This window comes from Camelus dromedarius, chromosome X (assembly GCF_036321535.1).
Source record: "Camelus dromedarius isolate mCamDro1 chromosome X, mCamDro1.pat, whole genome shotgun sequence".
Taxonomy (NCBI): domain Eukaryota; kingdom Metazoa; phylum Chordata; class Mammalia; order Artiodactyla; family Camelidae; genus Camelus; species Camelus dromedarius.
Window position 1 is genome coordinate 56,298,742 of NC_087472.1, and position 24,732 is coordinate 56,323,473.

A 24,732-nucleotide genomic window follows, 5' to 3' on the forward strand; every position below is an offset into this window, starting at 1 on the left:
CTAGACATATAGTAGCTCCAAGTTGATATAAAACATGACTTTAGTACCTTTGTTCATTTTGTAACAGGATTTTTCTTACTTAAAAGCTCTTTCTCATTATTTAAATTTTGAGCTTCTTTGCATTCTAGTTTATAATACTATATCTGTAATAGGTATGGGATTTTAGTTATTTTCTGTCATGAGATACTAGAAACTAACGCTTGGTTAAAATGGCATTTTGTGGAGATTGCTGAGTGCTTACTGTATATCCCAGGATTTTCCTTACTCTAAGCTGCCAACAATAAATACGTTATATAGTCATCCAGTTGAATATTATGCAGCTACCAAGCATGATGTTTACCAAGAAATTTGAGGAAATGCTCATAATTTAAACTGTATACACAGATACTGTCTGAATAAAACCAAAAATGTATATGCTTAGGAAAAATGAAACCTATAGGAAATGTACAATGATTTGAATGGAGCTTATTCTTTTTTTTCTGTTTTTTTAACATTTTTTATTGATTTATAATCATTTTACAATGTTGTGTCAAATTCTAGTGTAGAGCACAATTTTTCATTTATACATGAACATATATATATTCATTGTCACCTTTTTTTCTCTGTGAGCTACCATAAGATCTTGTGTATATTTCCCTGTGCTATTCAGTATAATCTTGTTTATCTATTCTACAATTTGAATGGAGCTTATTTCTGGGTACTGGAACTGAGTAATCTTTTTCTTTAAACTTATTTATATATTTTTAAAATGTTATATATAATCTTTTTAAATTAAATTTTATTTATATAAAATTAATGTGTTTACCTATTTAAAAATAGTTTTGTAAGGCTTAAAATAAAAATCAGTCCCTGACCAGTACATTCCTTCCCATGATTTCTATTCTCTGCAGGTAACCAGTTTCAACTCTTGGCAATTCTTCTGGCCTTTCCTTACATATATCCTTTCTACAGTCTGAGATGGGAGTTTACTCACATGCACATGCACCCTTTTCCACATTCATTTTCCCAATACATTTTTTTCACAATACTTGCCTAAATCAATTTGTAGTGTTTGCTTTTTTGTGATTGTAAATATTCACACCTAAGCCATTTAAAATACTATGATTACTTTTCCTTTTTTGTACACCTGTTCAGTTTTGTTGAAGTAATCATTTACTTTTTTTAATGTGTTTTTTAATTGAAGTACAGTCAATTACAATGTGACAATTTCTGGTGTACAGCACAACGTCCCAGTCATACATATACATACATATATTCATTTTCGTATTTTTTCATTAAAGGTTAAGTAATGGTTTACTTTTACCATTTGCTTAGTTTTCTATGACCATTGCTAATTCATTCCCAAAATCTCCTACAGAAATATCAATTCTTGTGTTCCAGTTCAGCAGGTAATCTATCAGTTTCATTTGTTTTCTTGACTACATTCTTCCTGGAGCCCTCTGTCTTCTTTATCCTATTTTAGTTACCTCAGTATCTTGTATGTATCTGACTTTTCTCCTTACTTTTATTACACTGTATTATAATTACATATCAGTCATCCCTACTACACTCAGCTCCTTGGGCAGTGTTCTTCATTTTGATGTACTTAGTGCTCATAACAGTAGTGAACACAATGTTTTTTTTTAGTTGTACATAGATTTCTGAGTATAAATACCTTGAGTACATTGTAAACATGTGATTTGTATATTTATCTTTATTCCTAAATCATACTAGTTCATTTTCCAGCAATAAGATTCTTTTTGAGCATATAAATCATCAATCTGACTTCTTAGGCATGTCTTGTTTTTTTTAAGTAAGTGAGAAATGAATTCTCTGAATTCTTGATTGTTCAAAAAACTGCCTTAGGATTAAAAAGTCATTGATAAATGAAATATCTGTGAAGCACTCATTACTAAACATTCTATAATTTTATTTTCAGAGGGCGATTGTTTATCATTTCCACCAAAGCAGGATCTCTTGGAATTAATCTGGTAGCTGCTAATCGAGTGATTATATTTGATGCTTCTTGGAATCCATCTTATGACATCCAGAGTATATTCAGAGTTTATCGCTTTGGACAAACTAAACCTGTGTATGTATATAGGTTCTTAGCTCAGGTGGGTTTATAATTTATATTTTCTTTTTCATATTGAAAGGTTGGATGAAAGTGATAATATTTTTGGAGTTGAAAACATACATGTATTATAGACAGGCAAACGAAATTGAAAACACCATTCCTATTCATAAAGCAGCAGAAGTCAATTTTGGTCTCTCGTGATTTTCTGTTTTGTAGTTTTCCAGGTCTCTAATGTCAACTTTCTCAGATTGAGATGAATTTGCATAGGTAAACAGATTTAGTATTTTCTTGCTAGTTCAAGAAAGTTAAACATTTACAGTTTTTTTACTTAGTGCACATAGAAAAGCCAGTAACTAAATTTATTTTGCTTATAGATGTAAAGGTCAAATGATCATTGTTTTGAATGGCCACTAGATATTCTTAGTTTGAAGAATGTGGGTAAATAGGAAGAAAAGGTTAATGTATTATAAATAATGAAAAATCATTGTAAATAATATTTAATACTTTCTAGTCAAGAATATTAATTTCCTTTAAATATAAACTCGGGTATTAAAAAACAGAAACTGAAATTTAATGAAAATAAATGAAATCAAAGAGGTGAATGCAGTTCAGTGTAATACAGGTTTATAGAATCAAGTTGCCTTTGTAACTTGTACATCTTCTTTGAGAGCAGATGTAACCCTTTCTACGTGCCTCCAACTCTTGGCTTCTCAACCAGAGACTGAGTTTTATTGGTAGATTCTTTCTCATACATAAGAGTACATAATATAATTGATAAACTATACTATAAATTCTTTTCTATTATTAAAATTAAGAGGTCCTTCATAGTCTAGTTCAGAATGTTATGTAGAATATATAGTAGGTACGGCATTTTAGTTATTTTTTGTCCTGAAGTTATAGAAAGTAAGACTTTGTATAAAGGCAGTTCATAGTGATTGTTGAGAGCTTATTATAGTAATTAAAACTGCTCTCTTGCATTCTTACATCAATAACCTCCTAAAATCTTATTTCATGCACTCTTTTATTCTGTTTATCTTGATACCTGACTGCTCTCCTACTTCCACCAAATAAAGAAATATATAAAGCAACACATGAACTCATATTGATTAAAAAATATAGAATGATTGTCAGTAATGTGGTTTTCTTTTTTTTTGTCAAGGTAAACTACTCTGAATAAAAAATGTCTCATGAATTAAGCAGCACTGCTCATAAAATTTGCTTCATGAAAGTATATTACTATGAGGTTTTGCTATTTCATATTAACCAATAACTGTATTTCTCCATGATTAAGTATCATGTTGACAAAATTGTTTCTTCTTTTTATAAAGGGAACCATGGAAGATAAGATTTATGATCGGCAAGTAACTAAGCAGTCACTGTCTTTTCGAGTTGTTGATCAACAGCAAGTTGAACGTCATTTTACCATGAATGAGCTTACTGAACTTTATACCTTTGAGCCAGACTTGTTAGATGATCCTAATTCAGAAAAGAAGAAGAAAAGGGATACTCCTATGCTGCCAAAGGTAAACATCTTTAGATTATTAGTTTAAAAAAACCCCTAACATGGTCCAAGGAAATTTTACTGTTGCTATGAAAGTTAGTCATCTGGTTAAGGCTATATTTCAGAATTTTTCAAAGAGAATAAAATTATATTTAAACAAGAAAGTGTTTGGTTGGTTCTCCACATAACACCACAAAAAAAAAAAAACAGTGTAATCTGAGTGGGGAAGGTACAGCTCAGTGGTAGAGTGCATGCCTAGCATGCACAAGGTCCTGGGTTCAATCCCCAGTACCTCCATTAAAGATAAATAAATAAAAAACTAATTACCTACCCCCCACAAAAAAAAGATAGTTAATCTGAAATGCATATTTTTTGCCAAATAAAAAGCTCAGCCCTGCAGAAAAAGGTTTCTGAGTAGAAACCTTAAAGGAAATAGTATAGTTCTCTTTTAATAACCTCCAGTAGAGGGCATATATAATTTTAATAATTACATATCAGGTTTAATTGTTTCTTCCTTAACATTCTTTGTTTTTATAAAACAATTAAAAATCAGCAAATAAAAGTGTCTCTTACTTGATATTTTTCACTGTCATAAAGCAAGTAAGACTTGGAAAAGGGCCCTTAGAGGTAATCTAGTCAACTCTCTCATTTTATAGATGGGGAAACTTAAGGTCAGAGGCATTCAATGACTTGCCCAGTTAAGTGGCAGAGCCAGGAATAGTATTTATATCTGTCTTCTGGTCCATTGTTCTTGGATAAGAAAACATTATTTAATATTGATATAGAAATGTAATATGGTAGATATCTTTTTGACCCTTTTGAACATAAGAGAAAAGCATACGATCTCTGATCTAAATAAAGAGTTTGTATATTTAAACCTATTCTAGTTATCTAAAATGCCATTTTGAGGGGGTTTATTGGGGGAGGTTCTTTTCCTGTTGTCATGGTTTCAAATTTAAGCACTTAATATTCCATGTAGCTGTTAAGAGAATTGGGAAAGCAGCTACCAGGTTACAGTATTACTCTGCCAAAGTGACTTCATTCTTTTGTAAAAGAAAAAAACCTCAAAAGTATCTTAGTTCTTCATATTGTTGGACCATTTAAGTAAAGCAAAAGGTAACAGGAATAAATATATTTATAATGCTAATATAAAATAGTGATTTCCCCAGTTGATTTTCAATGTACATATGTCAGAGTAACATGAATAGATATATTAAGCACTTGGGAAATTTTTTAAATGTCCTTTGTCTTTATAAGCAAATATTTTGTTTTTCTAATCAATGAACCTTTCTTCTATTTAAAGTGCACTGATAGAGATTGTCATAAAAACTCCTAAATGCTCTATCAAATGTCTTTGAGAATGGCTTAGAGCCACATGAGGGTTTAAATCTTCCATTTTATAAAACTTAAAAAAAATCAGTTTCCATGTTATGGAATAATAAATTGATAGCAATTTGGCTTCCTTCCTTAATTATATTATTACAGAATGTGAGTAGGGTTCTTGAATAGTCTTCAGAAAATTTTCTGTTGGACAAACAGACTTGTTTGTATTTCTTTAAAAACACACAAGCACAAATGGACTCATATCACACATATTCTTTTTTGCAACTTGCTCTTTTCACCTAGATGTTTCTTGAACATCTTTCCATATTGGTTACATATATCTCTACTTTAAAAAAAACTACATAGTGTACACTTGCCTTGTTTTGTTTAACTCTAACACTTTTCCTATCAGTTACTTAATTTTGTTTGGCAAGAAGTATTCTTGGAAGTACTTGTACACATTTATGTTTATAATTTTAAAGATAGTGAAGTTTCCCTTTTCAATTTAAGAATGATTTTATATTTAATTTAGCATCTTTCCTAAAATTGCACTTTAAGCTTCAGCTTTTATGAGAAATAGCCCATGATCAGTAATATTTCTCATAGAAAGCAAGCATTCCAATTTGAAAAGAGGTAATTGCTTTAAAGTTATTCATTATATGGTGAATTTCTGAATGTAGGAAATCTGTTTAATTTGATAAATATTTACTGATTATTTGCTGACTTTGAAGTGTATGGTGAGAGTATATTAATACAAACAAGACATTGTCTATACTTTAAAGAGGATTTAGAAAATCCAGCAGGAAAGAAATGCTATTTAATTGTTATAGGATGTCTGGAAAGAAACCAACTGTTTTATAACTTGGCACTCTGAGCCGTCAAAGGTGTCATGTTCTTTCATTTATAGACTTACTGTATTTTGTTTTTAGTGCTATGACCCTTTGCCCAAGAGAAAAAGAAAAAGGAATGTTCAATGCTACTTTAATGCAAAGTGCTTCAACTCTCCCACAGTTCTTCCCAAGAGGAAAATAATAGTAAACTTACTGATTTCTTACTAGGTTTCATACTCTGTGCTAAACAATTTGTTCAGATTGTTTTCCTTAATCTAGCAGCAACTTTTCAGTTGATATTGATGGTTTCATTTTTGAGATGAGGAAATTAAAGCTTGGGGAAGTTACATAACTTATCCAAGTATACACACCTAATTAGTGGTGAAGCTGGCCTTCAAACCAAGTCTGCCCAACTCAAAAGCATGTACTCTTAGTCATTACACTTTATTGCCCCCAAATGCAGATTAGAAAGTTAATTCTAAGTAACAAGGCAGAGGACCTAGGATTCCCAGAATTGTATGATGTTTAGAATGCCTTATTTTATTTAAAATAAAACTAGATTTTAAAATACAGAATGCTTTCACAATCAGTACCATTGTGTGATGTAACTGTTAAGATTGTATAATGTAACCCGTTTAGCTTATGGCTTGTGAAGTCGTAAATTCCTCAAATTTATAGAAAGCTTTTAAGTTTATACAGGCCTTTCTCATACATATTCATTATCTCAGGAAACTGAAGCTTAGAGTTTGTGATTACCCGAGGATGCATGATTAGTAAGTGTTAGAGCTAGAACTTAAACAGAGTAGTTTTCAAATTCTATTCCAAGGAGCCCCTGGAAATTTGCAGAGGTGCTCCAGGGCTACCATGTGGCTAAGCAAGTAGGGGAAGGTGAGACAGGTAGCACTCCAAGCCCTCCCTGCATCCCATTTGAGAGTCCCTCTCCTTTTACCTCTTTTATGTTTTGGGTACAACATAATATTTAATTTAAAGAGAGGATTTTTTTAGTTAAAAAAGTTTTTTTAAACTTACAAGTTTTTAAAACACTGTACCATGTTATGATAGCTTACTATCACAGTAACTGAGAATTGTCAGGGATCGAAAAGGAAATACCACGGGATATATAAGAGATTTACCTGAAGGAGGTGATAGTCCACTTGGGGAGAAGAAAGTAACATTCTTAAAATAATAAATTGCAGATGTGACTGATACTGAATGTATTTGCCGTGGTATGTGGTTGAAAAATGGAGGATGAAGCATTCAGGTATAGTTTTAATGGAAAAAAACTTATTGACCCTTAAAGGATAGTTTGGATTAAGTAAGAATGAGGTGTGAATGTAGGATGAAACAGTTTGGGTGAAGGGAAAGGTAAGAATTTATGTACCAGACTCAAGGTATGATGAAGAAATTGGCTAGATAATGAGTTCAAATTGGACGGATAGGGTAGGGCCAGCCTATGGAGAGCCATTAAAGGTAATTGGAAGCATCTGAATTTAAAAAAGCATGAATAAAATACCATGAATGGGGCTCTTGTATGATGAACGTGGGCTTTTGGAAAGTTAGTCTGGCATCAAAATGGAGGTTGAGGACACATAATAGGGTGATGATTGTGGAATGAAACAGACATTTCAAGAAAATAAATGATGGAACTCAATGGATGATAGACTGTAGCTTTTAATTGGTGGGCAGTGAAAAATTTAACAATAAGACCAGGTTCCTGCTCCCAAGGAGCCTATAGTCTAATAAGCATATGTTAAGCAAGTAGATACAATAAAATGGGTCCTATAATAGAAATCGATACAGGCACCCTGTACAGGAAGGAGTAGTCAGTTCTTTCTTGGAAAAGTTTGGGGATGGGGAGTTAATATTATGAGGGCTTGAACTGATGTTGAAAATACACGTGTGTAGCTGTTTGCATTGCTATGAGGGCAAAAGGTGAAGGCCATTCAGTGGGGAGGAGCAGAAAAAAAAAACAGGTGTATAAAACAGCATTGCAAGTTTTAGGAACCTCAGATAGTTACAAATAAATAATGGAGTGTAAGGAGATAGTGGTGTAGAGTAAGGGTGGGCGTGGGAAGCACTGAGAGAAAAGACTGGAAAAGTAGATAGGAATCAGATCATAGAAGTTTGAGTTTGGACATTTGTATTATACAGACTGTGGGATCTGTTCAAGGATTCTGAATAAAAGATCAACATCAAATTTTCATTTTAGAAAAAGCACTTTGGGTGTCAGTGTGCAGGTTGGATTGGAGAAAAGAAAATGGATGTTAAGATACTTGTTATATAACTTGTTAGAATGCTATTAAAATGATCCAGACGAGAGATAACATAGGCCTTAAGTAAGGTGGTAGCAGTGGGAATAGAGAGGTACCAGGCACGATGTAGGTACTCAGTAAATGTTAATGTTGTTCCATGAGCTTATATTTAGAATTTCATTTAACTTTGCCCACTACTATTTGGCTTTCATTCCCTTTAATGATATTTTGAAAATTAGTCCTCTCTGAAATGGATACAAGCGGGTGCTTTTTATATTTTTAGAAGTCTTGGTATTTGAACCTCCTCTTATTAAAGGCATTTGAAAGTTGGTTCCTACTATTATAGTACAATTGCGAACACCTGCCTTTTTATACATTTTTTTTTTAAGATGAAAGACTGCTGAAAATGATTCATCTTCATTTCCCCCTCAAATTGCTGTTATCTAAATAATGATGGAATTGAATGCCTTTTTGACTTGCTTTTTCTTTGTCTTTTGATAGTGCTTAAAGTATTCAACTTGATAAGTGATTATCTCTTCCTGCCTCATCACTTTCTCTTTAAGTCATTATTATTTGTTTTTGGTTTTTGGCAAGGGAGGTAATTAGGTTTCTTTATGTATGTTAATTAATTTTTAATTTTATTTTATTTTCTAGTGGAGGTACTTAGGGATTGAACCCAGGGTCTTGTGCAAGCTAAGCACTACCGCTGAGCTATACCCTCCTCCTCTAAGTCATTATTTAACTCCTCTTCCTGTATTTCTGTTCTTGTTTACTTTCTTTTACTTTTTCACTTTCTAATTAGATTTACTATTTCAGACTTAATTTATTAACCACTTGACTGTTCTTTAATCTCTGAATTCTTTAAAGGCAAGAACTATATTCATTTCTTTCTTTCATCCATAGTGAATAATACAACTTTGACACTTTTATATGGACTTTTTTTGAAATTCTAGTTGCCTTTATAGTGATATTTAACTGAATTTTAAAAAAATCTTCCATAATGATCCATATATAATTGAAAATCGGTGTTAGGATTTGACTTATTTTCACAAGCAGTAAAATTAAAATGAAGCAGGTGTGTGAAAGGAAGAAAATTGGCTCTTTAATAATGTTGTCTTCAGTTGTATATTGAATCAGCTATCTTATTCAGCTCTATTCACCACCCTGCCCCATGAATTATATTCTATTAAATCCCCTCAGTTTCTTACTGTTGTTGGTGTTACTGATGCTTTTTCCCTTTTGAAATACAATGATCTTGTAGCTCTGTGAAACCATATTTTAAAATATATTGATTTAGGACCTCCTGAATCATGTCTACCATAAGCGTCTATGCATTTCTTCAGTTGTTCAGGGTGATAATATTCCTCAGGCATTTTGAAACTTCAACATGATCTAAACTTATAAATATTTTAACACAAGTTTGAGATTTGTTGACTGATTCTTAACTGTTTTTTAAATATTAAAGTAATACCTGACCTCTTATCATTTATGTAAATTATATTAGGGGAAAGTACCTTTTCTGGTAATAAACATATGAATTATACAGATTGATCAGAGATGAAAATCTTGGTCAAAGTCATGTTTCATAATATGCTTAAGTGGGTATACAGCCTAAGTTCTGTACCATTTATTAAGAAAACAGAAGTCAGTAAAACTGCCATAGAAAACTTTTTGCACTTCCCTTTTCCAGCACTGTACTACCTGTGTCTTTTTAAATGTGGACTGCATGTTGATAATTACAGGGAGAACAAAATGGGGATTTAAATTAAAGTACCCAAAGTGAGGCTTTGCTTCCTGTACTCTGATGTTGTGTACAATTTTCTTCCTTTGTCTTTAGTCCTTTAGTCAAGTTTTAGTACCTCAAAGCATAGTTTACTGAACAGAGATGCTATTGTACAGTTTTATTAGCCAGACGATGGTAATATAAGGTTTTAACTTAGTCATTTTTAACATTAGAGAGAAAGAGACTCTGTTAAAATAATTTGATGTGAAGTATAAAATAGCTAGTCAACCTATTTCAGGAACTTGCATGCATTTACTTTTGAGAATAAATGTTCAAAAGGACTCACTGAATTGTAGGGCAAGTGTTAGTAACCTATAGCATATTAACCACATGGTGGCACATAAACCCAGTTTTTGTTCACATGTACCTGTAAGGAGCCATGCTCATAATTAAAGCATATATAAAGTTTGATGTCACTGTCTCCTACTTCTCTGCCTCTTTTAGTACAAGTTTAGTAGGTTTATTATTTAATAAAACAAGTTCTAGTATTGTTTCTATATTTGTATTCACTGGCATAAAAATGATTATTATTCATGTGAATAAGAATAGACCACCAGAAATCATAATAAAGTCTAGAGAAATTGTTTTAATTCTACTATTTCTTCATAGATTAAAGAAGTCTCCTATTCATTGTTTGCTGGAATGGTTGATGACAACCAAATAAAAAGAGCAAATGATTTAAGCCCTGTCCCTTTCCCAGGTAACCTGCCAATCGACCTTTTTAGGGTGTAATTTTTAGATAAGTCACATAAGCTTTCCAAGCCTAGCTTCCCTTAAGAAGATAAGAAAATATCTCACATAAGAGATAATCTATATAAAGCACATAGTAAGTGCTCAAATGTTAACTGCTATTTTTGTTTCCGTAATTGTTATATTGCCATTATACTTGGTTCATGTCTGTGAAATCAGTATAGACTTAAATTTTTGGAACTTAGGAGTCATATGAGGTCCTGATCCTTAGAAGATTAAACTTGACATATGACAGATCTGTAGGAGACTAAAAACATTGAGAGGCCAGAAGCAGTAATCTCAGCTAGGCTGCAGAAGAGACAGGTATTTGAGGCTTTAACTCCCCTAGAGATCAACTATAATCAAGAGGGAATATGGTAATTTATAATTACTAGACATTGATAATCACTTTCAATGATGCTAGCATGTCTTTGACTACAAACTATTACCCTAATATTCAAGGGTTTTTCTCCTTAAATAATACTTATAATTTAGAAGAATTGTCTGCCTTATAGCCAGCTGTGATACCAGTGTAGTTATTTTTAAAACTGAAGGGGTGCTTCTAGTGTCCTTTTACAAACTACAAAATAAATACTTATTAATAGACTGACCATGCTTTTTTTATAGGGCTGCTTTGTGTCTTACTTTGATTGTATCACTTTATAACACAAGAAAAACTAAGGAGCCAAAATCAGCAAGTATTTTAGGGGAAACATTTGGATTAAAGAGATGGATCCAGTGATGCCCCTAAATAGCAGCATCCCTAATCCTGGCAAGCTGTTTTACAAATCTCTGCTAATGGAAACATCAACATATATGAAGCTTCTTGCTGGCAGAGTTGGGGGTGCGAGATTCTCTTGCGGGAGATTTGGGGTAGACTTCAAAAGTGTCTACTTTTGAAGCACTGGAAATATCTTCTAATATGGGTCATGGAAATTCAGAAATTTAAAATACCAGGTTTATATTTAGTAAATGCTCTTTGAATAGATGAATTAAGTGGTAGAAACTTTTTTGGCTTTATAGACAAATTAAAAGATACATCTGTTCCCTCTAGATTATAAACTTTCTACTATCCTATGTGGGCAGCGATTGTGTCAGTGTATCTTCATCACTGTATCCCTAGCACCTGGCATAATACATAGGACATAGCAAGTATTCAGTAAAACCGTGACAATGAACAAATAAATTTTTATCTTAAAATTGCAAGTTAACCATTGTAAGACAATGGTTGACATACCTTTAAAATAGCAGTTATCCTGTGTATAGTCCTTGAACTAACCTGCATCAGAATCACCTGACAGCATGATAAAAATGTAAATTCCTGGCTTCATCCAAGACCTACTGAATCAATTTCTGGGGGTGAGCCCTGGAAATCTGTATTTTTAACAAGGTCCACCGCTGTTGTGGGTACCAAGTATGTAGGAGTATGATTCACCTTTGTAATTATTATCAGATAAACCTTTGAATGAAGAATAAGAATGAACAGTAGCTAACATTTATTGAGTGCTTTTTATGCCAGGTAGTGTACTGAATCATTTAATCCTTATACCTACCTTACAAAGCTGGTAGAGTTTATTTCTGTTTTACAGATGATGAAATTATGACAGACAGAAGTGGGGTCACCTGCATTTGATCTCAGTGCAATAACTCCAGACGCCATACTTTTTAACCATTACACTCTGCTGTGCTTATATTAATATGTTATATGAATAAACTTGTGAAAATAGTAAATTGAGGCACTCTCTTTTGATAGGACTTCACACCTATTTTTTTATTTCCAACTTTTTTCCATTGAGATATAATTGACATTCACTTAGCATAATGTGCTTGAAATCCATCCATGTTGTTACAGATATCAGGATTTCCTTTTTATGGCTCAACTAATATTCCATTGTATGTATGTGTCACATTTTCTTTATCCATTCATTCATCCGTGAGCACTTAGGTTGTTTCCATATCTTGGCTATTTTAAATAACGCTGTGTTGAACATGGGGTGCAGATACCTTTCTGAGTTTGTGTTTAAGTTTCCTTTGGATAAATACCCAGAAGTGGAATTGCTGGATTGTATGTTAGTTCTATTTTTAGTTTTTTGAGTAACCTCCATACTTATTTTCCATAGTGGCTGCATGCACTAACACACATTCCCACCAACAGTGCATAAGGGTTCCTTTTTCTTTGCTCACACTTTCTTCTTAATCAGTACTGTGGGTTTATGGAAAGGCATTTGCAATGTTACCAAGGTGTGTAATGGAGAGTATAGGTTTCATATTTTAGTTACTGCAAAATCCTGAAGTGGCAAAGCTGATCCCCATCATCCTTAATTATCTTTGATGCTGAATTTATTGATTTTCAGTCCTGAGTCAGTATTGCCATGCTGGTTAAAAGCAGGAGCCCTCAGGCAAGACCACCTGGGTTTAAATCTTGACCATATCAAGTTATTTGACTTCTCTGTGCCTCAGTTTCTTGATCTATCATTCTGATACTTTGTGTCCATTATTCAAAAATCTCATCCTCTCCATTTTAATTTTCATCTCCTTCTAGATAGTTGGTACCAAATGCTTACTCTTCTGCTTTTAGCATCCATATCTTTTAGCTTTTCTTTTGCATTTCTTATTTCTTTATCCTTTCCTACTGTCTTCTGGGAGAGTGTCTCAGTCTAATCTCCTAACTCACTAAGTTATTCTTCAGCTGTACCTCTACTGCTGTTTATATTATCCATTGAGTTATTTATTTCAATGATTATTTTTATCTGTAATATCTCATTTTGATACTTTTAAGGTAATTCGAATTTGAATTTCATATTGGTAGTATCTTCCCTTATTTCCTTAAGTGTATCTATCATGCTTACTTTGAATTATTAGTACATCTTTTTCAGTTACTATGCTTTAAGTGGCATATGATGCCAGTTTGTTGTCATCTCAGTGATGTCATGTACACATGTGTGTGTCTATAAGTTCCTGGAATTCATGTTTCCTTTTCCCTTCTGTAGTTTTTTTCTGTCATTGGTTATCTGGGAGGGAGCCAGCAGCTCATGCTGATTCACAATCTTAGAAATCTCATCAGTAATATGAGAGTTATAAATAGTATGTACTTCAGAAAGTTATTATGACAATTAAATGAGATATTTTGTGTGAAGTTCTTAGAACAGTGTCAACATACATTTGTGCATTCAATTTAGGTTTTTAAAAAATCCATAGAGAGGTGACTTGGATTCAGATTCCATCTTTAGAAAACTGTTTTGATTTGCTTAAATAGAGAGCTAATTAGGAGTAAAAAGGATACTGACTCATCTTTTAAACTTTGGGCTGTCCCAGAATTCTACCACATAGTCAAGTGTTGTCTGTCTCTCTTATAGCAAAGAAATATGTTTAAAAAAAAGTTTAATTAAAAATGTTTTTCCTACTGTGAAAAATTTCAAACCAGAAGAATATAATATATACTTATATAACCATCACCTTAATTTAGTAATTGTAATATTTTGCCATATTTGCCTCTATTTTCTTAAATATTTTAAATTACAAGAGTATGATATTACACTTGTAAATATTTCAGTATGTCTGTAAATTATAAAGACATTTTTATATAACCACAATTTCACAGAATTAATAATTTCTTAATTCCTTAACGTCATCTAATATCATATCCATATTAGATTACCCTACTTGTCTCAAAAATGTCTTTTGTAGTTACTTTGTTCAAGTCAGGATCCACTCAAGGTACACACACTGCATTTGGTTGTTGTGTTTCTTTATATATTTCTTTTAATTTAATATAATCACTTCCCCACCCTTCATTCTGGATTTGTTTATTTCCTAATGGTGAGTTTGAACTTCTGTATCTTATCTATTCTGTAAACTGGAAATTAGATCCAAAAGTTTGATTAAATTCATGGCAGATATTTCTGGCAAGAATGTTTCATATATGATATGTAAAAGATGAATATTCTTTAAAAAACAGGACAAGGCAAGTTATGAGGAAAAGGGAGTAATACATATCAAGAGCTTGTGCTGTGTTCCTTAAATATATTATCTCATTTAATTTTCACAATAATCCTATGAGTTACAAGTGGTATTACTCCTTTGTAGTAAGGGAATTGGTTCCAAGAGATTACCCAATAATTAAGGAGCAAAGTTAGAATTCTAAAAGAAGTTTCTCAAGAAATGAAAAATAGAACTACCTTATGACCCAGAATCCTATTCCTGGGTGTGTATCTGAAAAAAAAGAATACACTAATTCGAAAAGATACATGCACCTCAGTGTTCATAGCAGCACTGTTTACAATAGCAAAGATATGGAAGCAACCTAAATGTCCATCAATGGATAAAGAAGATATTGTGTATATGTACAGTGGAATACTACTCAGCCATAAAGAGGAATGAAATTTTGCCATTTGCAATAACATGGAGGGTATTAAGTCAGACAGAAAGACAAATACTGTATGATGTCACTTATATATGGAATCTAAAGACTAAAACAAACTAGTGAATATAACAAAACAGAAACAGACTCACAGATATAAAGAAAAAACTGGTAGTCACCAGTTGGGAGAGGGAAAAGGGGAGGGGCAAGGTGGGGGTGGGGATTAAGAGGTACAAACTACTATGTATAAAATAAATAAGCTACAAGGATATGTTTTACAGCACAGGTAATCAGCCAGTATTTTATAAGAACTGTAAATGGAGCATAATCTTTAAAAATTGTGACTGTGTTGTACATGTGAAACTTACATAATATTGTATATCAAATATGCCTCAATTAAAGAAATAATAAAAAATTTTAAAGAGAGAGGGAAAAATCAAGGCCCTTTATCAATACATAAACAAAAAATTTTACTAACAAAGCACTTGCTTTTTCTGCCTCAATCTCTGGTAAAATAAGAGCAACAAATTGACTTGCTCTTCACATAAATAAATTGCTTAGGCTTATCACACTTTCATTCTAGGTAATAAGAGGTATCCTTTAAGCATCAGCTAAAATTTTTTTTAACATATGTACCTTCTCAAGACAGGCAATAACTTATTGATTTTTCTATAATTACAATGGCCATATATTTAGGATTTTCTAGGACAATTCTGATATCAGATAATTTGTCCCGTCAAATTTGTCTAATGAATTTTTCATTAGAAAGACTCAATTTAGGTGTAAAAACTCCTCTTTCTGTATGGAATACATTGTTTTTAAAGTGAGGATCTGCTTTAGACTTTCAGAAAAGCTGTTGGAAGTAAGAGAAAGTGGTAAATAATACCCAGTAGAGTTCTCCTAATTAGCTGACCAAGAGAAGTTAGTATCTTGGTAAAGAAAGTGATTAAATTCTGTCAGATGTTACTGGTAGATAGATAGGATCAGGTTTGAGAATTGACCATGAGATTTATCAATGCAAAGGTCATTGGTTAACCAGGCACTTTGCTAAGCACTTCATGTGTAATATTTAATCTCCAGAGTAATCCTGTGAAGTAAATACTTATTGGGCCCATTTTACAGACCAGGAAACTAGATCCAGAGAGGTAATTTACTCAAGGACATAGGGCTAATAAGTATTAACTGGGGCTTAAAACCAGTAAGACTCTAGATCTGCACTGTCCAATACAAGAGCCACTAGCTACATGTGGCTATTTACATTTAAATTAATTAAATTAAGTTTTAGTTCCTCAGTCACACTAGTCACATTTCCAGTGCTAAAGTAGCCACATGTGGCTGGCAGCTACCATATTGGACAACGCAGACACAGAACATTTCCATCATTGCCCAGAGTACTGTGAGATAGCTATAATCTAGAGCCTGTGATCTTAACCACTACATAGAAAGCCTCCCAATTTACAAAGTTACATATGTGTATATTTTTTCATTTAAATTCTGCCATTAAACTTTCCTTTGAAATTCAAAAGGCTGACATAACTCTTCTTTTTCATTGATTCAGTTGATTCCAGCAAAATTATACTGATGTTTATATTTCAAGCAGTCTGGTCAAAATGTCGATTGTAGAGAGAAACGTGGTAAGCAAGGCTATATGTTCTTTCAGTTTTTTACATTTTCATTTAGGGAAGCTCAGAAGGATGTAACTAACGTTGAAATGATCGATCAGTGATTCTAAATTAATACAGGTGCTTGATTGCCACAGTATCTGTATATTAATGTCCTAAAGTGTGCTGCTCAGATTGGCTGGTTCAAATGTGTATGTAACACTTCCAGGAGTAGGAACAGTGGAAAATTGAAGCTGTGATACTTTTAGGGGAAGTAAGTAGACGAATGTCTCAGTTCTGTCTCTTCAATTACTGATGTTTTTATGACTAGGCTTTTTACATCAAATTACTTTGGACCCTTAAAGGAATATAAATTGTGGGAGAGAGATTTGGTCAATATAAGAATCAATAGATGACCTTATTTATGTCATTTTTAAACCATTTTACTTTTTATCTTTTAATGTTTTCTTTCTTTGAATGTAATTTGAGCTGCTAAATAGCTGCTTTCCTTCCTATTTCATGTCTTTTTGTAGCACACCTGTGTGTGAATTAGAGGTTGTAACAGTGTTAATAAATTAAAGAGATAATGTGAACTCCAGATTGTACAGCATGAGAATTGAGTTCCAATTCAGACTCTATTTAGAAAGCTGCAACCTCTAGAAAGTCACTACAGTCATATAAAATCTATGACACCCTTTACCTCACAGTGAGTGGAATATGGCATATGGCATGTGTAAGAATTGTAATGGATAACCAGTTTTTAAAGGTTAAATGTTAAATATAGTATTTAGTTTTTTAAATGTTAAATTGAGTATAAAACATTCTTATCAAAGGAAACTCTGGCTTTTACCCTCCACCAATGTCAGCTTGGCAGGCCTGCCTTTTCTTTCCTTGAAAGTGACAAGTTCTGTAGTTGTCACTATCTTATTCATACCTACAATTTGAGATCTGGATATATTTATAAATGCTCTTTGGCAAGGGTGCTCTTGACCTGAAAATCTGATATGAGGTGGAATGTGAACTTCACTCAGTAGCTCTCTAGTTACTTATCAGATATGTTGCATTTTTTATTTCCTGTGTAGTTTGGAAAGAAACAGGCTTTAAATTTGAAAGTAGAAACTTTTTTGACTAGGAATATAATTATCTTTATTAAGAATCTAGACTTATTTAAGTAATAAAAGGATTTTTTTCATAGTTTTTGAGTTGGTCCTGTGGCACTTAAGTATTTTAGTGACATTTTATTTCCAGATATTGTAAAACTCAAATTCAAAGTGATAGCAAGCAAAATATTTTGAAACATGGCAAACCCCTGCCCCCACCCTCAGGCAAAAAGCCTTGATTGTTTTTAGAAATTTTATTTTCAAGGTTGAATTTCAGAATTAATTAAATGGAAATTTTTGTCAGCTTACCAAATACTTTAAACTTCTAAATAAATTAACTTAAATTTGTAATTTATCATTAATTTTGTTTTATTAATTGAACTAGTCATTTTTAAAGCTCAAACTAATTTAGGTTGTTAGCTCGAATATAGACCATGCTTTTCCCAGCTTGTAAGCTTTTTCACTTATTTAAGGAAAAATAAAGTTTAGACAAAGAAAAGTAAAGGTACACATTTGGATGTAATTTAAACCTCATTTTGATGACTGTTGGCCTAGTGATTATAGATTCTGTTCCAGTATTGTTTTCAATAATAGTGTTACTATAGCAACTAATATAAATGCACGCTTCAAGGGGAAAGAACAAAAACCTCTCCATGATTGTGTTGTATATTGGGATGAAATTTCTCTTTATTAACTTTTATAACTTGGTCTAGACTTTGCAAAATTGTCTTTCCCTAAGAAATATTCTGAGGATCCTGTTACAAATACCTGTTTGCCCTCATTAATCTCATCATCTGTCTCTTGTATTGACAGTATGCTGCAGTGAATTTAAAAGGGAAAGATGTAAGAAACAGTTTGTGTCAGAAATCCTGTATCGTCTTTCTCTTATTTGCCTCTTTCACAGCACTCTGGAGGATAGAAAGATTTCTCCTTTCCTACTTCTGAAATGTACAAATGACTCTTGTTCCTATAAAAGTCAGTTAACTTACATGTAGTGTCTTTTCTTTGTTAAAATGAATATAGTGGTAAACATATTTGTCTAAGTCCTTGAGTCTTGTTGGTATAATTATTGTATGAACAAGTGGTTGATACACATTAAAATTTATCCATTAACCTGTTTCACTCTAGACTTGGTAATAATTAAAAACTACAGGTGACATATATGTCTTAATAAACTCGTAAGTAAGAGAGTGATTAATAGATGATAAAGTATATCTATATAATGTACACACCTTGCAGCCATTAAAAATGATGAAAGTTTGTATCTGATATAAAATGATGTCCATGGAAAGATACCAAGGTGGAAAATTAGGTTTCAAAACTATTTATAGTGCAGTCCTATTTTTATGTAAAAATGTGTGGAGGAATATACAACAGATGTTACTAGTAGTTATCTCTAGGTTTTATGATAGGATATTAGCATCATTTCCATTAAAAATTTTTAAAAATTCTTTGAAAAGAGGGAGTGTCATAGTCAGTAGAACAATATGGTTGGTTTTTTGCCTTGTTTTAGGAAAACGGTCCAAATTTTTTTTTAATGATACAAAACTAAGTCACATGCACTTCTCTGACTTGTTGGCATTTTAGTTAACTGTGAGTCAAAATGAAAGTTACTGCATAGGCAGAAGCTGAACCTCTATCATATTCTGACCTTTATTAGGCAATCATGTTTAACTTGATAGCCTAGATCTCAAATCTGGAATTGGTGGGGAGAAAACATTTAAAGGCTTTAGAAATGGGATTTCCTAAAATGAGTATCTCCTGAAGATGAATGCGGTAAAATAGTTCATGTCAGGTTCAGGCTAAGAATGAACTGGTCTTTCATAAGTTTGTGTCTAAGAATTGTGTTTGTTTCAGTTTAAATATTTTATTTTATTAAAAAATTAACATTTTGCTTGCTTTAAAAAAAAACTTCAAAAAGAACAGAAGTGTTAAAAGTGAAAAAAAATAGACCCACTTAGGTTTCTCCTTCTCCTGGAATCCTTCAGGGGATTTTCTTATTTTAAGACAATAGATCTGGGAAATGGAGGAACCATGCCTCAAGAAAACAGCCATTCTTTTTTTTTTAATTTTATATATATATATATATATTATTGAAGTATAGTAAGTTTACAATGTTTTGTCAATTTCTGGTGTACAGCATAATGCTTCAGTCATACATGAACATACATATATTTGTTTTCATATTCTTTTTCACTGTAAGTTACTACAAGATACTGAATATAGTTCCCTGTGCTATACAATATAAACTTGTTGTTTATTTTATATATATTAGTAAGTATCTGCAAATCTTGAACTCCCAGTTTATCCAGTCATTCTTCATAGTGTGATAGAATGATCACTGGATAGGAGCCGAATAATTTATCTTCTAGTCCCAGCTGGAAAAAAGTTACTTTGCTTCCTTGGACATCATTTTCTACCAATTCTAAGATGATATGTTTGGACTTTGAAATTACAAGATGCTAAGGACTAACTTGATAAAGCTCCCTCATATTGCAGACATTTTTTTAAGGAGTATATATGAGTGTGTTTGTGTGTATGTGTGTGTGTGTGCATGTATGTATAATGCAAACATGCATTTCTGGAAAGACTTTAAAGTAACTATTGTATGAATCATGGTATTTATAATTGAGAAATAAACACTACATTTAGTTGACATAGTGTTTAGTTCTAAACAATTGGGTGTTTCATTTATTCTTGCTATTTTTATATCATCCTGTTATATATGTGAATGTAGAGTATTTCATCCATGTTTAATTTAACATTCATAACTAGATTAAGTTATTATCCAGGCTTATGAGGAGAATCACAAAGCTGAAAATTAGTTGCTAGCACACACTTCTCTTGGTCTTTCCTTTAGATTGCTTTCTTAGAGAAATGAAGTGATTTTTGACTATGGTTAAGAATATCACTTATTGTCAGACAGAAGTAAAATTAAGGACTATCCATAGAACATTTCTACCTTGTAATTTATTTGGTATTTTGTAAAACAGCTGACTTTTCTAATTGTATTTGGCATGGTCACTTGCTAAAAATATTAGTCAGTGTTATCTGGTTTTATTACATACCTCTCTCCTGAGTCATGGTTGGGGTGTGAGCATGGGAGACACACATCTAAAGAAGCATTATCTTTTAACAGAATTTAATTCAGACTGCTCTGTCTCCCTCCCTGCCTGGTCAGTAACTCTGAACTTTGGAGATCTATCTAGTGATGATAAACCTGTTCTATATATGCTATAGGCCAGAGAAGTCAGCTTTGATGGCAGATTTCTACACTGGTACAGGAGTGAAATGTTTAGTTAACATTTCAAAAGAACTTAAACCTATTAGTATATATGTGTTCCACCAGTAGACTTTCTTGAGCCCTCTTGCTTGTATGGTCTTTTAACATTTTCTGTTTTCAACAAAAGAAATAGTATATGCATTCAAAATGAATTGTAAAATCTCAATTACAGCTGTATCCATTAAGAAAATGAGTCCCTTCTCTTTCATGAAATTATGAAGGGATTATTTCAAGTGTTTATTGGGGTAGCAAGATAAAAAATTTGTTAACATGATACCAAATATCAGAATATTTGGAATTGGTATCAGCATTTGCTATTGTATAGAGATAAACTTAGGGCGCCATGATTTGAATTTTTCATCTTGAGTTATTTAACAAACATTTGACTTCCTACCCTATTTTGGACTCTATACTCTAAGTATGGTTGAAGATGTAAAGACAAAATTCAAATATGGGCTTTGTCTATGCTAAAACTCATGGAGGCATTAAACATTATTAGATGTAGATTTTTTTTTGGTTTTTTGCTCTTTTTTTAATTTAAATTTAATGTGCTATTTGCCTCCCTGTAGCTTCCTTTGACCAGTAATTATTTATGTTCCTTCACTAAATTCATGCTCAATTTAGAAAGTGTGTTCTAAGGGAACTTGCTATTAGAAGCTATGGAAAATCCTTTTGTAAAGTGAATTAATTTGCCTTTTATATATCGAGGTTTTCATCTTTGATTTCTTAATAAACAACTTGTGAATATTTTAATTTTTTATTAGCAAGTAACATATCTATGGTTCACTTTAACCCCTTACCCCCTAAATCTCTCTTTGTGTCTCTCTCTCATAATTACACAGAGCAGGAGTTTGGTGTTCTTACTGAGTATATAAATTATCCCAATTTTTAAGCTTTTAATTTTTTTACTTTAAAATACTAAGACATCATGACTTAAAAAAAGACACTATGATAATAAATTGATAAACAATTTATATCAGTTTAAATTTGATCCTTGCACCCTTATAGTATAATTTATTTTTGACTTTCTTACAACTGAAATATAAGGACTGTATGTAGCTGTTTTGATTTAGATTTGGTTTTTGTTAGTATAGTGTTTGGTAGCTAAAGTGATTGTGAAAATAAAGTTGTTAAATCTGTATAAGCAGGAATAGCCATGATTTTTAGCATAGGCATTCACTGTAATCTCTGAGTTAAGCAGACTTACGTTAGCATTTATTATCAACTCAGAACAAAGCACAAAACAAAACGATATGAAAAAATTAGAAAAAAGTAGGAGGAAAAAAACCTTGAAAGATGAAAAGCAGTCATTAAAAAATTGAACCCCTAAAACATGCTCTATAAACATGAAATTCTTACATAAAAGGCTGGTATTGCATGTATAGTGAATGTTTTCTAGGTAATTTATCATATATATCAGAATATGTATATGGGCCAGTTTCTAGTTTTTAGTCTAACAGTAAACCAGAGAACTATGGAGATATGATCCAGAGGGAGAAAATAATTCTCTATTATTTCAACCCCTCTAAACAGGACACCATACTTGCAGAACTTCTTCAAATACATAAAGAACACATTGTAGGATATCATGAACATGATTCTCTTTTGGACCACAAAGAAGAAGAAGAGTTGACTGAAGAAGAAAGAAAAGCAGCTTGGGCTGAGTATGAAGCAGAGAAGAAGGTAGTTCATTTGGAATGCTTTTTGGTTTTTGTTTTTATGTTAGTCATTTGAAAGAGTAGTGAGTGAGAAAAGAGCCAGATTTGGAACAGGTAATGATATAGTGAAATCTTTAGGAACAGAGTCCCCAGGTATGAGAGTCTGTTTATGGGCTTTGGCTACCTTTGGTGATAGACTGGGGGGAGAGGAGAAAAGAAAATATTTTCCCCTTAAAGCATAGTAACCTCATTTCTGCTTAGCACTTGCTAAATTGAGAGATTAGTGGGAAGCTATATATTTAGCATCACTTAACTTCCATCAACACCCTCACTGTAGTAGCAGACATATAGGAGCTTAGAATTTGGAGGTAGGAGTAATTATTGCTTTAGCATGTATACCATGAAATCTAAATTTTGACTGAATATCAGAACACAAAAATACTCCATTATTGGACATTAATGTCAATCTCCAGCAGCATCTTTAAAATAGTTCCATGTCTGTTTTAAACACCAAGCCCCTTGAGCAAAAATGTGCCTGAGCATGGGAAACCTTATCCTAATACCTGAATCCTTTTTAAACTCCTAACTCATTGTACCAAACTTCTTTAACGTTAATGTGATTTTAGGAGTCTCATCAGAATTCTCTGAGTTGCCCCATTCTGTGGGAATTACCAGAAAAAGAGTACACCTTTAGGGGTTAAAGCTTTCTATGTAATAAGATCTTGGTTTCGGGTGAAAAGAGCGTTTTGTTTGTGTGTGAAAGAGTGTTAATAATTTCCTAGATCTGAGAATGTGGATTTTTTCTAAACCAGTAGGTGATGTAGAACTTCAAGTTTTAAATCACAACGTGGGAAGTGCATAATTTTTTGTTTTTAGGGGCTGACCATGCGTTTCAACATACCAACTGGGACCAATTTACCCCCTGTCAGTTTCAACTCTCAAACTCCTTATATTCCTTTCAATTTGGGAGCCCTGTCAGCAATGAGTAATCAACAGCTGGAGGTAAGTTGTGAAGTACAAAAGTAGTTTAACTTGAATTAAAGGCAATTTCAAGTGCCCTGTTGTTGAGGGTTCCCTATGCAGGAATATCACATTCTCCAAAAGATTACCTCTGAATAGACTAAGAAATTTTTCTTTTATTTGTTGACCTTTTTGAACCAGCATAGTATAGTAAAATGTGGTTTGTTCAGAGCACAAGGGAATCAGGCCTTGAATTAATGTAGTTAAATTATTTTAATTAAGGGACAATAGGGAAGTTGACTAGCTAGGGAAATAGCACTTTCTTCAGTTATGAAATATTTTGAATAAACAAATTACTTGCTTAATTTTTGAAAGTAGCATAAATACACACATTGATTTACATCCTAGTGCAGCATTAAGTATATGATAATGCACAGTATTATGAAATAAATTATTGAAAACTAGAATCAATTATGAGTTAAATAAGAAAGATTAGGTTTTAATATACCAATAATTTAGTAACTTAATTGAATCTGTGGTTTCCTTTTTAAAATGTGCTTATGGAGTCATTTAAATTATTAAATTATTGGGGCAATAAACCCCAGACTTTTATCTTCCTAACAAGACCCTCACTGATGAGTTTTACTTTGTTTTATTGATGCTGAATTTTGCTGTTCTTTTCAATTATTTAACAAGTTTTAAATCAGGTGGTATAAATTGGCAAGAGAAAGGATCCTATACTTTAAAAGTATTCCATCTTTTATATGCCCTGATAAAATTATTTCTTGCATTCTTGTAGGACCTTATTAATCAAGGAAGAGAAAAAGTTGTGGAAGCAACAAACAGTGTGACAGCAGTGAGGATTCAGCCTCTTGAAGATATAATTTCAGCTGTAGTAAGTTAATTGTCTTACTCCAACTTGCAACTTGTGTTCTTCCCCCCACCATTTAAAGAAACTTTTAATTGTTGTTTGCTTCACTACTTCTTTGAGGAAAAGAGCATAATTCTTATAACTTGATATGCAATAGTAAAATACTAGTAAACTGGATAATAGTGCCAAGCTGTAATTCAGCAGTTTTACCTAGATGCTGACACAAAAGAGAAATGTAAAATCTAAGAACTGGGAAATTAATTAATCATAGAAATGTATGCATTGCTTACATAAACATATTTTAATTACCAGTTGCACAAATTAAATCCAAATAGTTTTATTGCAGAGATAACCAACGCTTGTACAACAGTGGACAACTTAGTACCCTGCTTTTAAGTACCTTAATTATTTTTCCTCAATTCTAC

At 32.4% G+C, this 24,732-nt stretch overlaps 1 protein-coding gene across 6 annotated transcripts in view; it reads left to right on the plus strand.

The window, feature by feature from the left end:
- ATRX (ATRX chromatin remodeler) overlaps positions 1–24,732 on the plus strand; it is a 227,960-nt gene that overhangs the window by 198,305 nt on the left and 4,923 nt on the right. For all 6 annotated transcript variants that reach the window (XM_010987736.3, XM_064483018.1, XM_064483020.1 and 3 more), the window contains 5 exons: positions 1,919–2,096; positions 3,385–3,579; positions 22,352–22,501; positions 23,353–23,478; positions 24,236–24,331. In XM_010987736.3, coding sequence (XP_010986038.1) covers positions 1,919–2,096; positions 3,385–3,579; positions 22,352–22,501; positions 23,353–23,478; positions 24,236–24,331 — 745 coding nt within the window. The remainder of the gene's footprint in view (positions 1–1,918; positions 2,097–3,384; positions 3,580–22,351; positions 22,502–23,352; positions 23,479–24,235; positions 24,332–24,732) is intronic.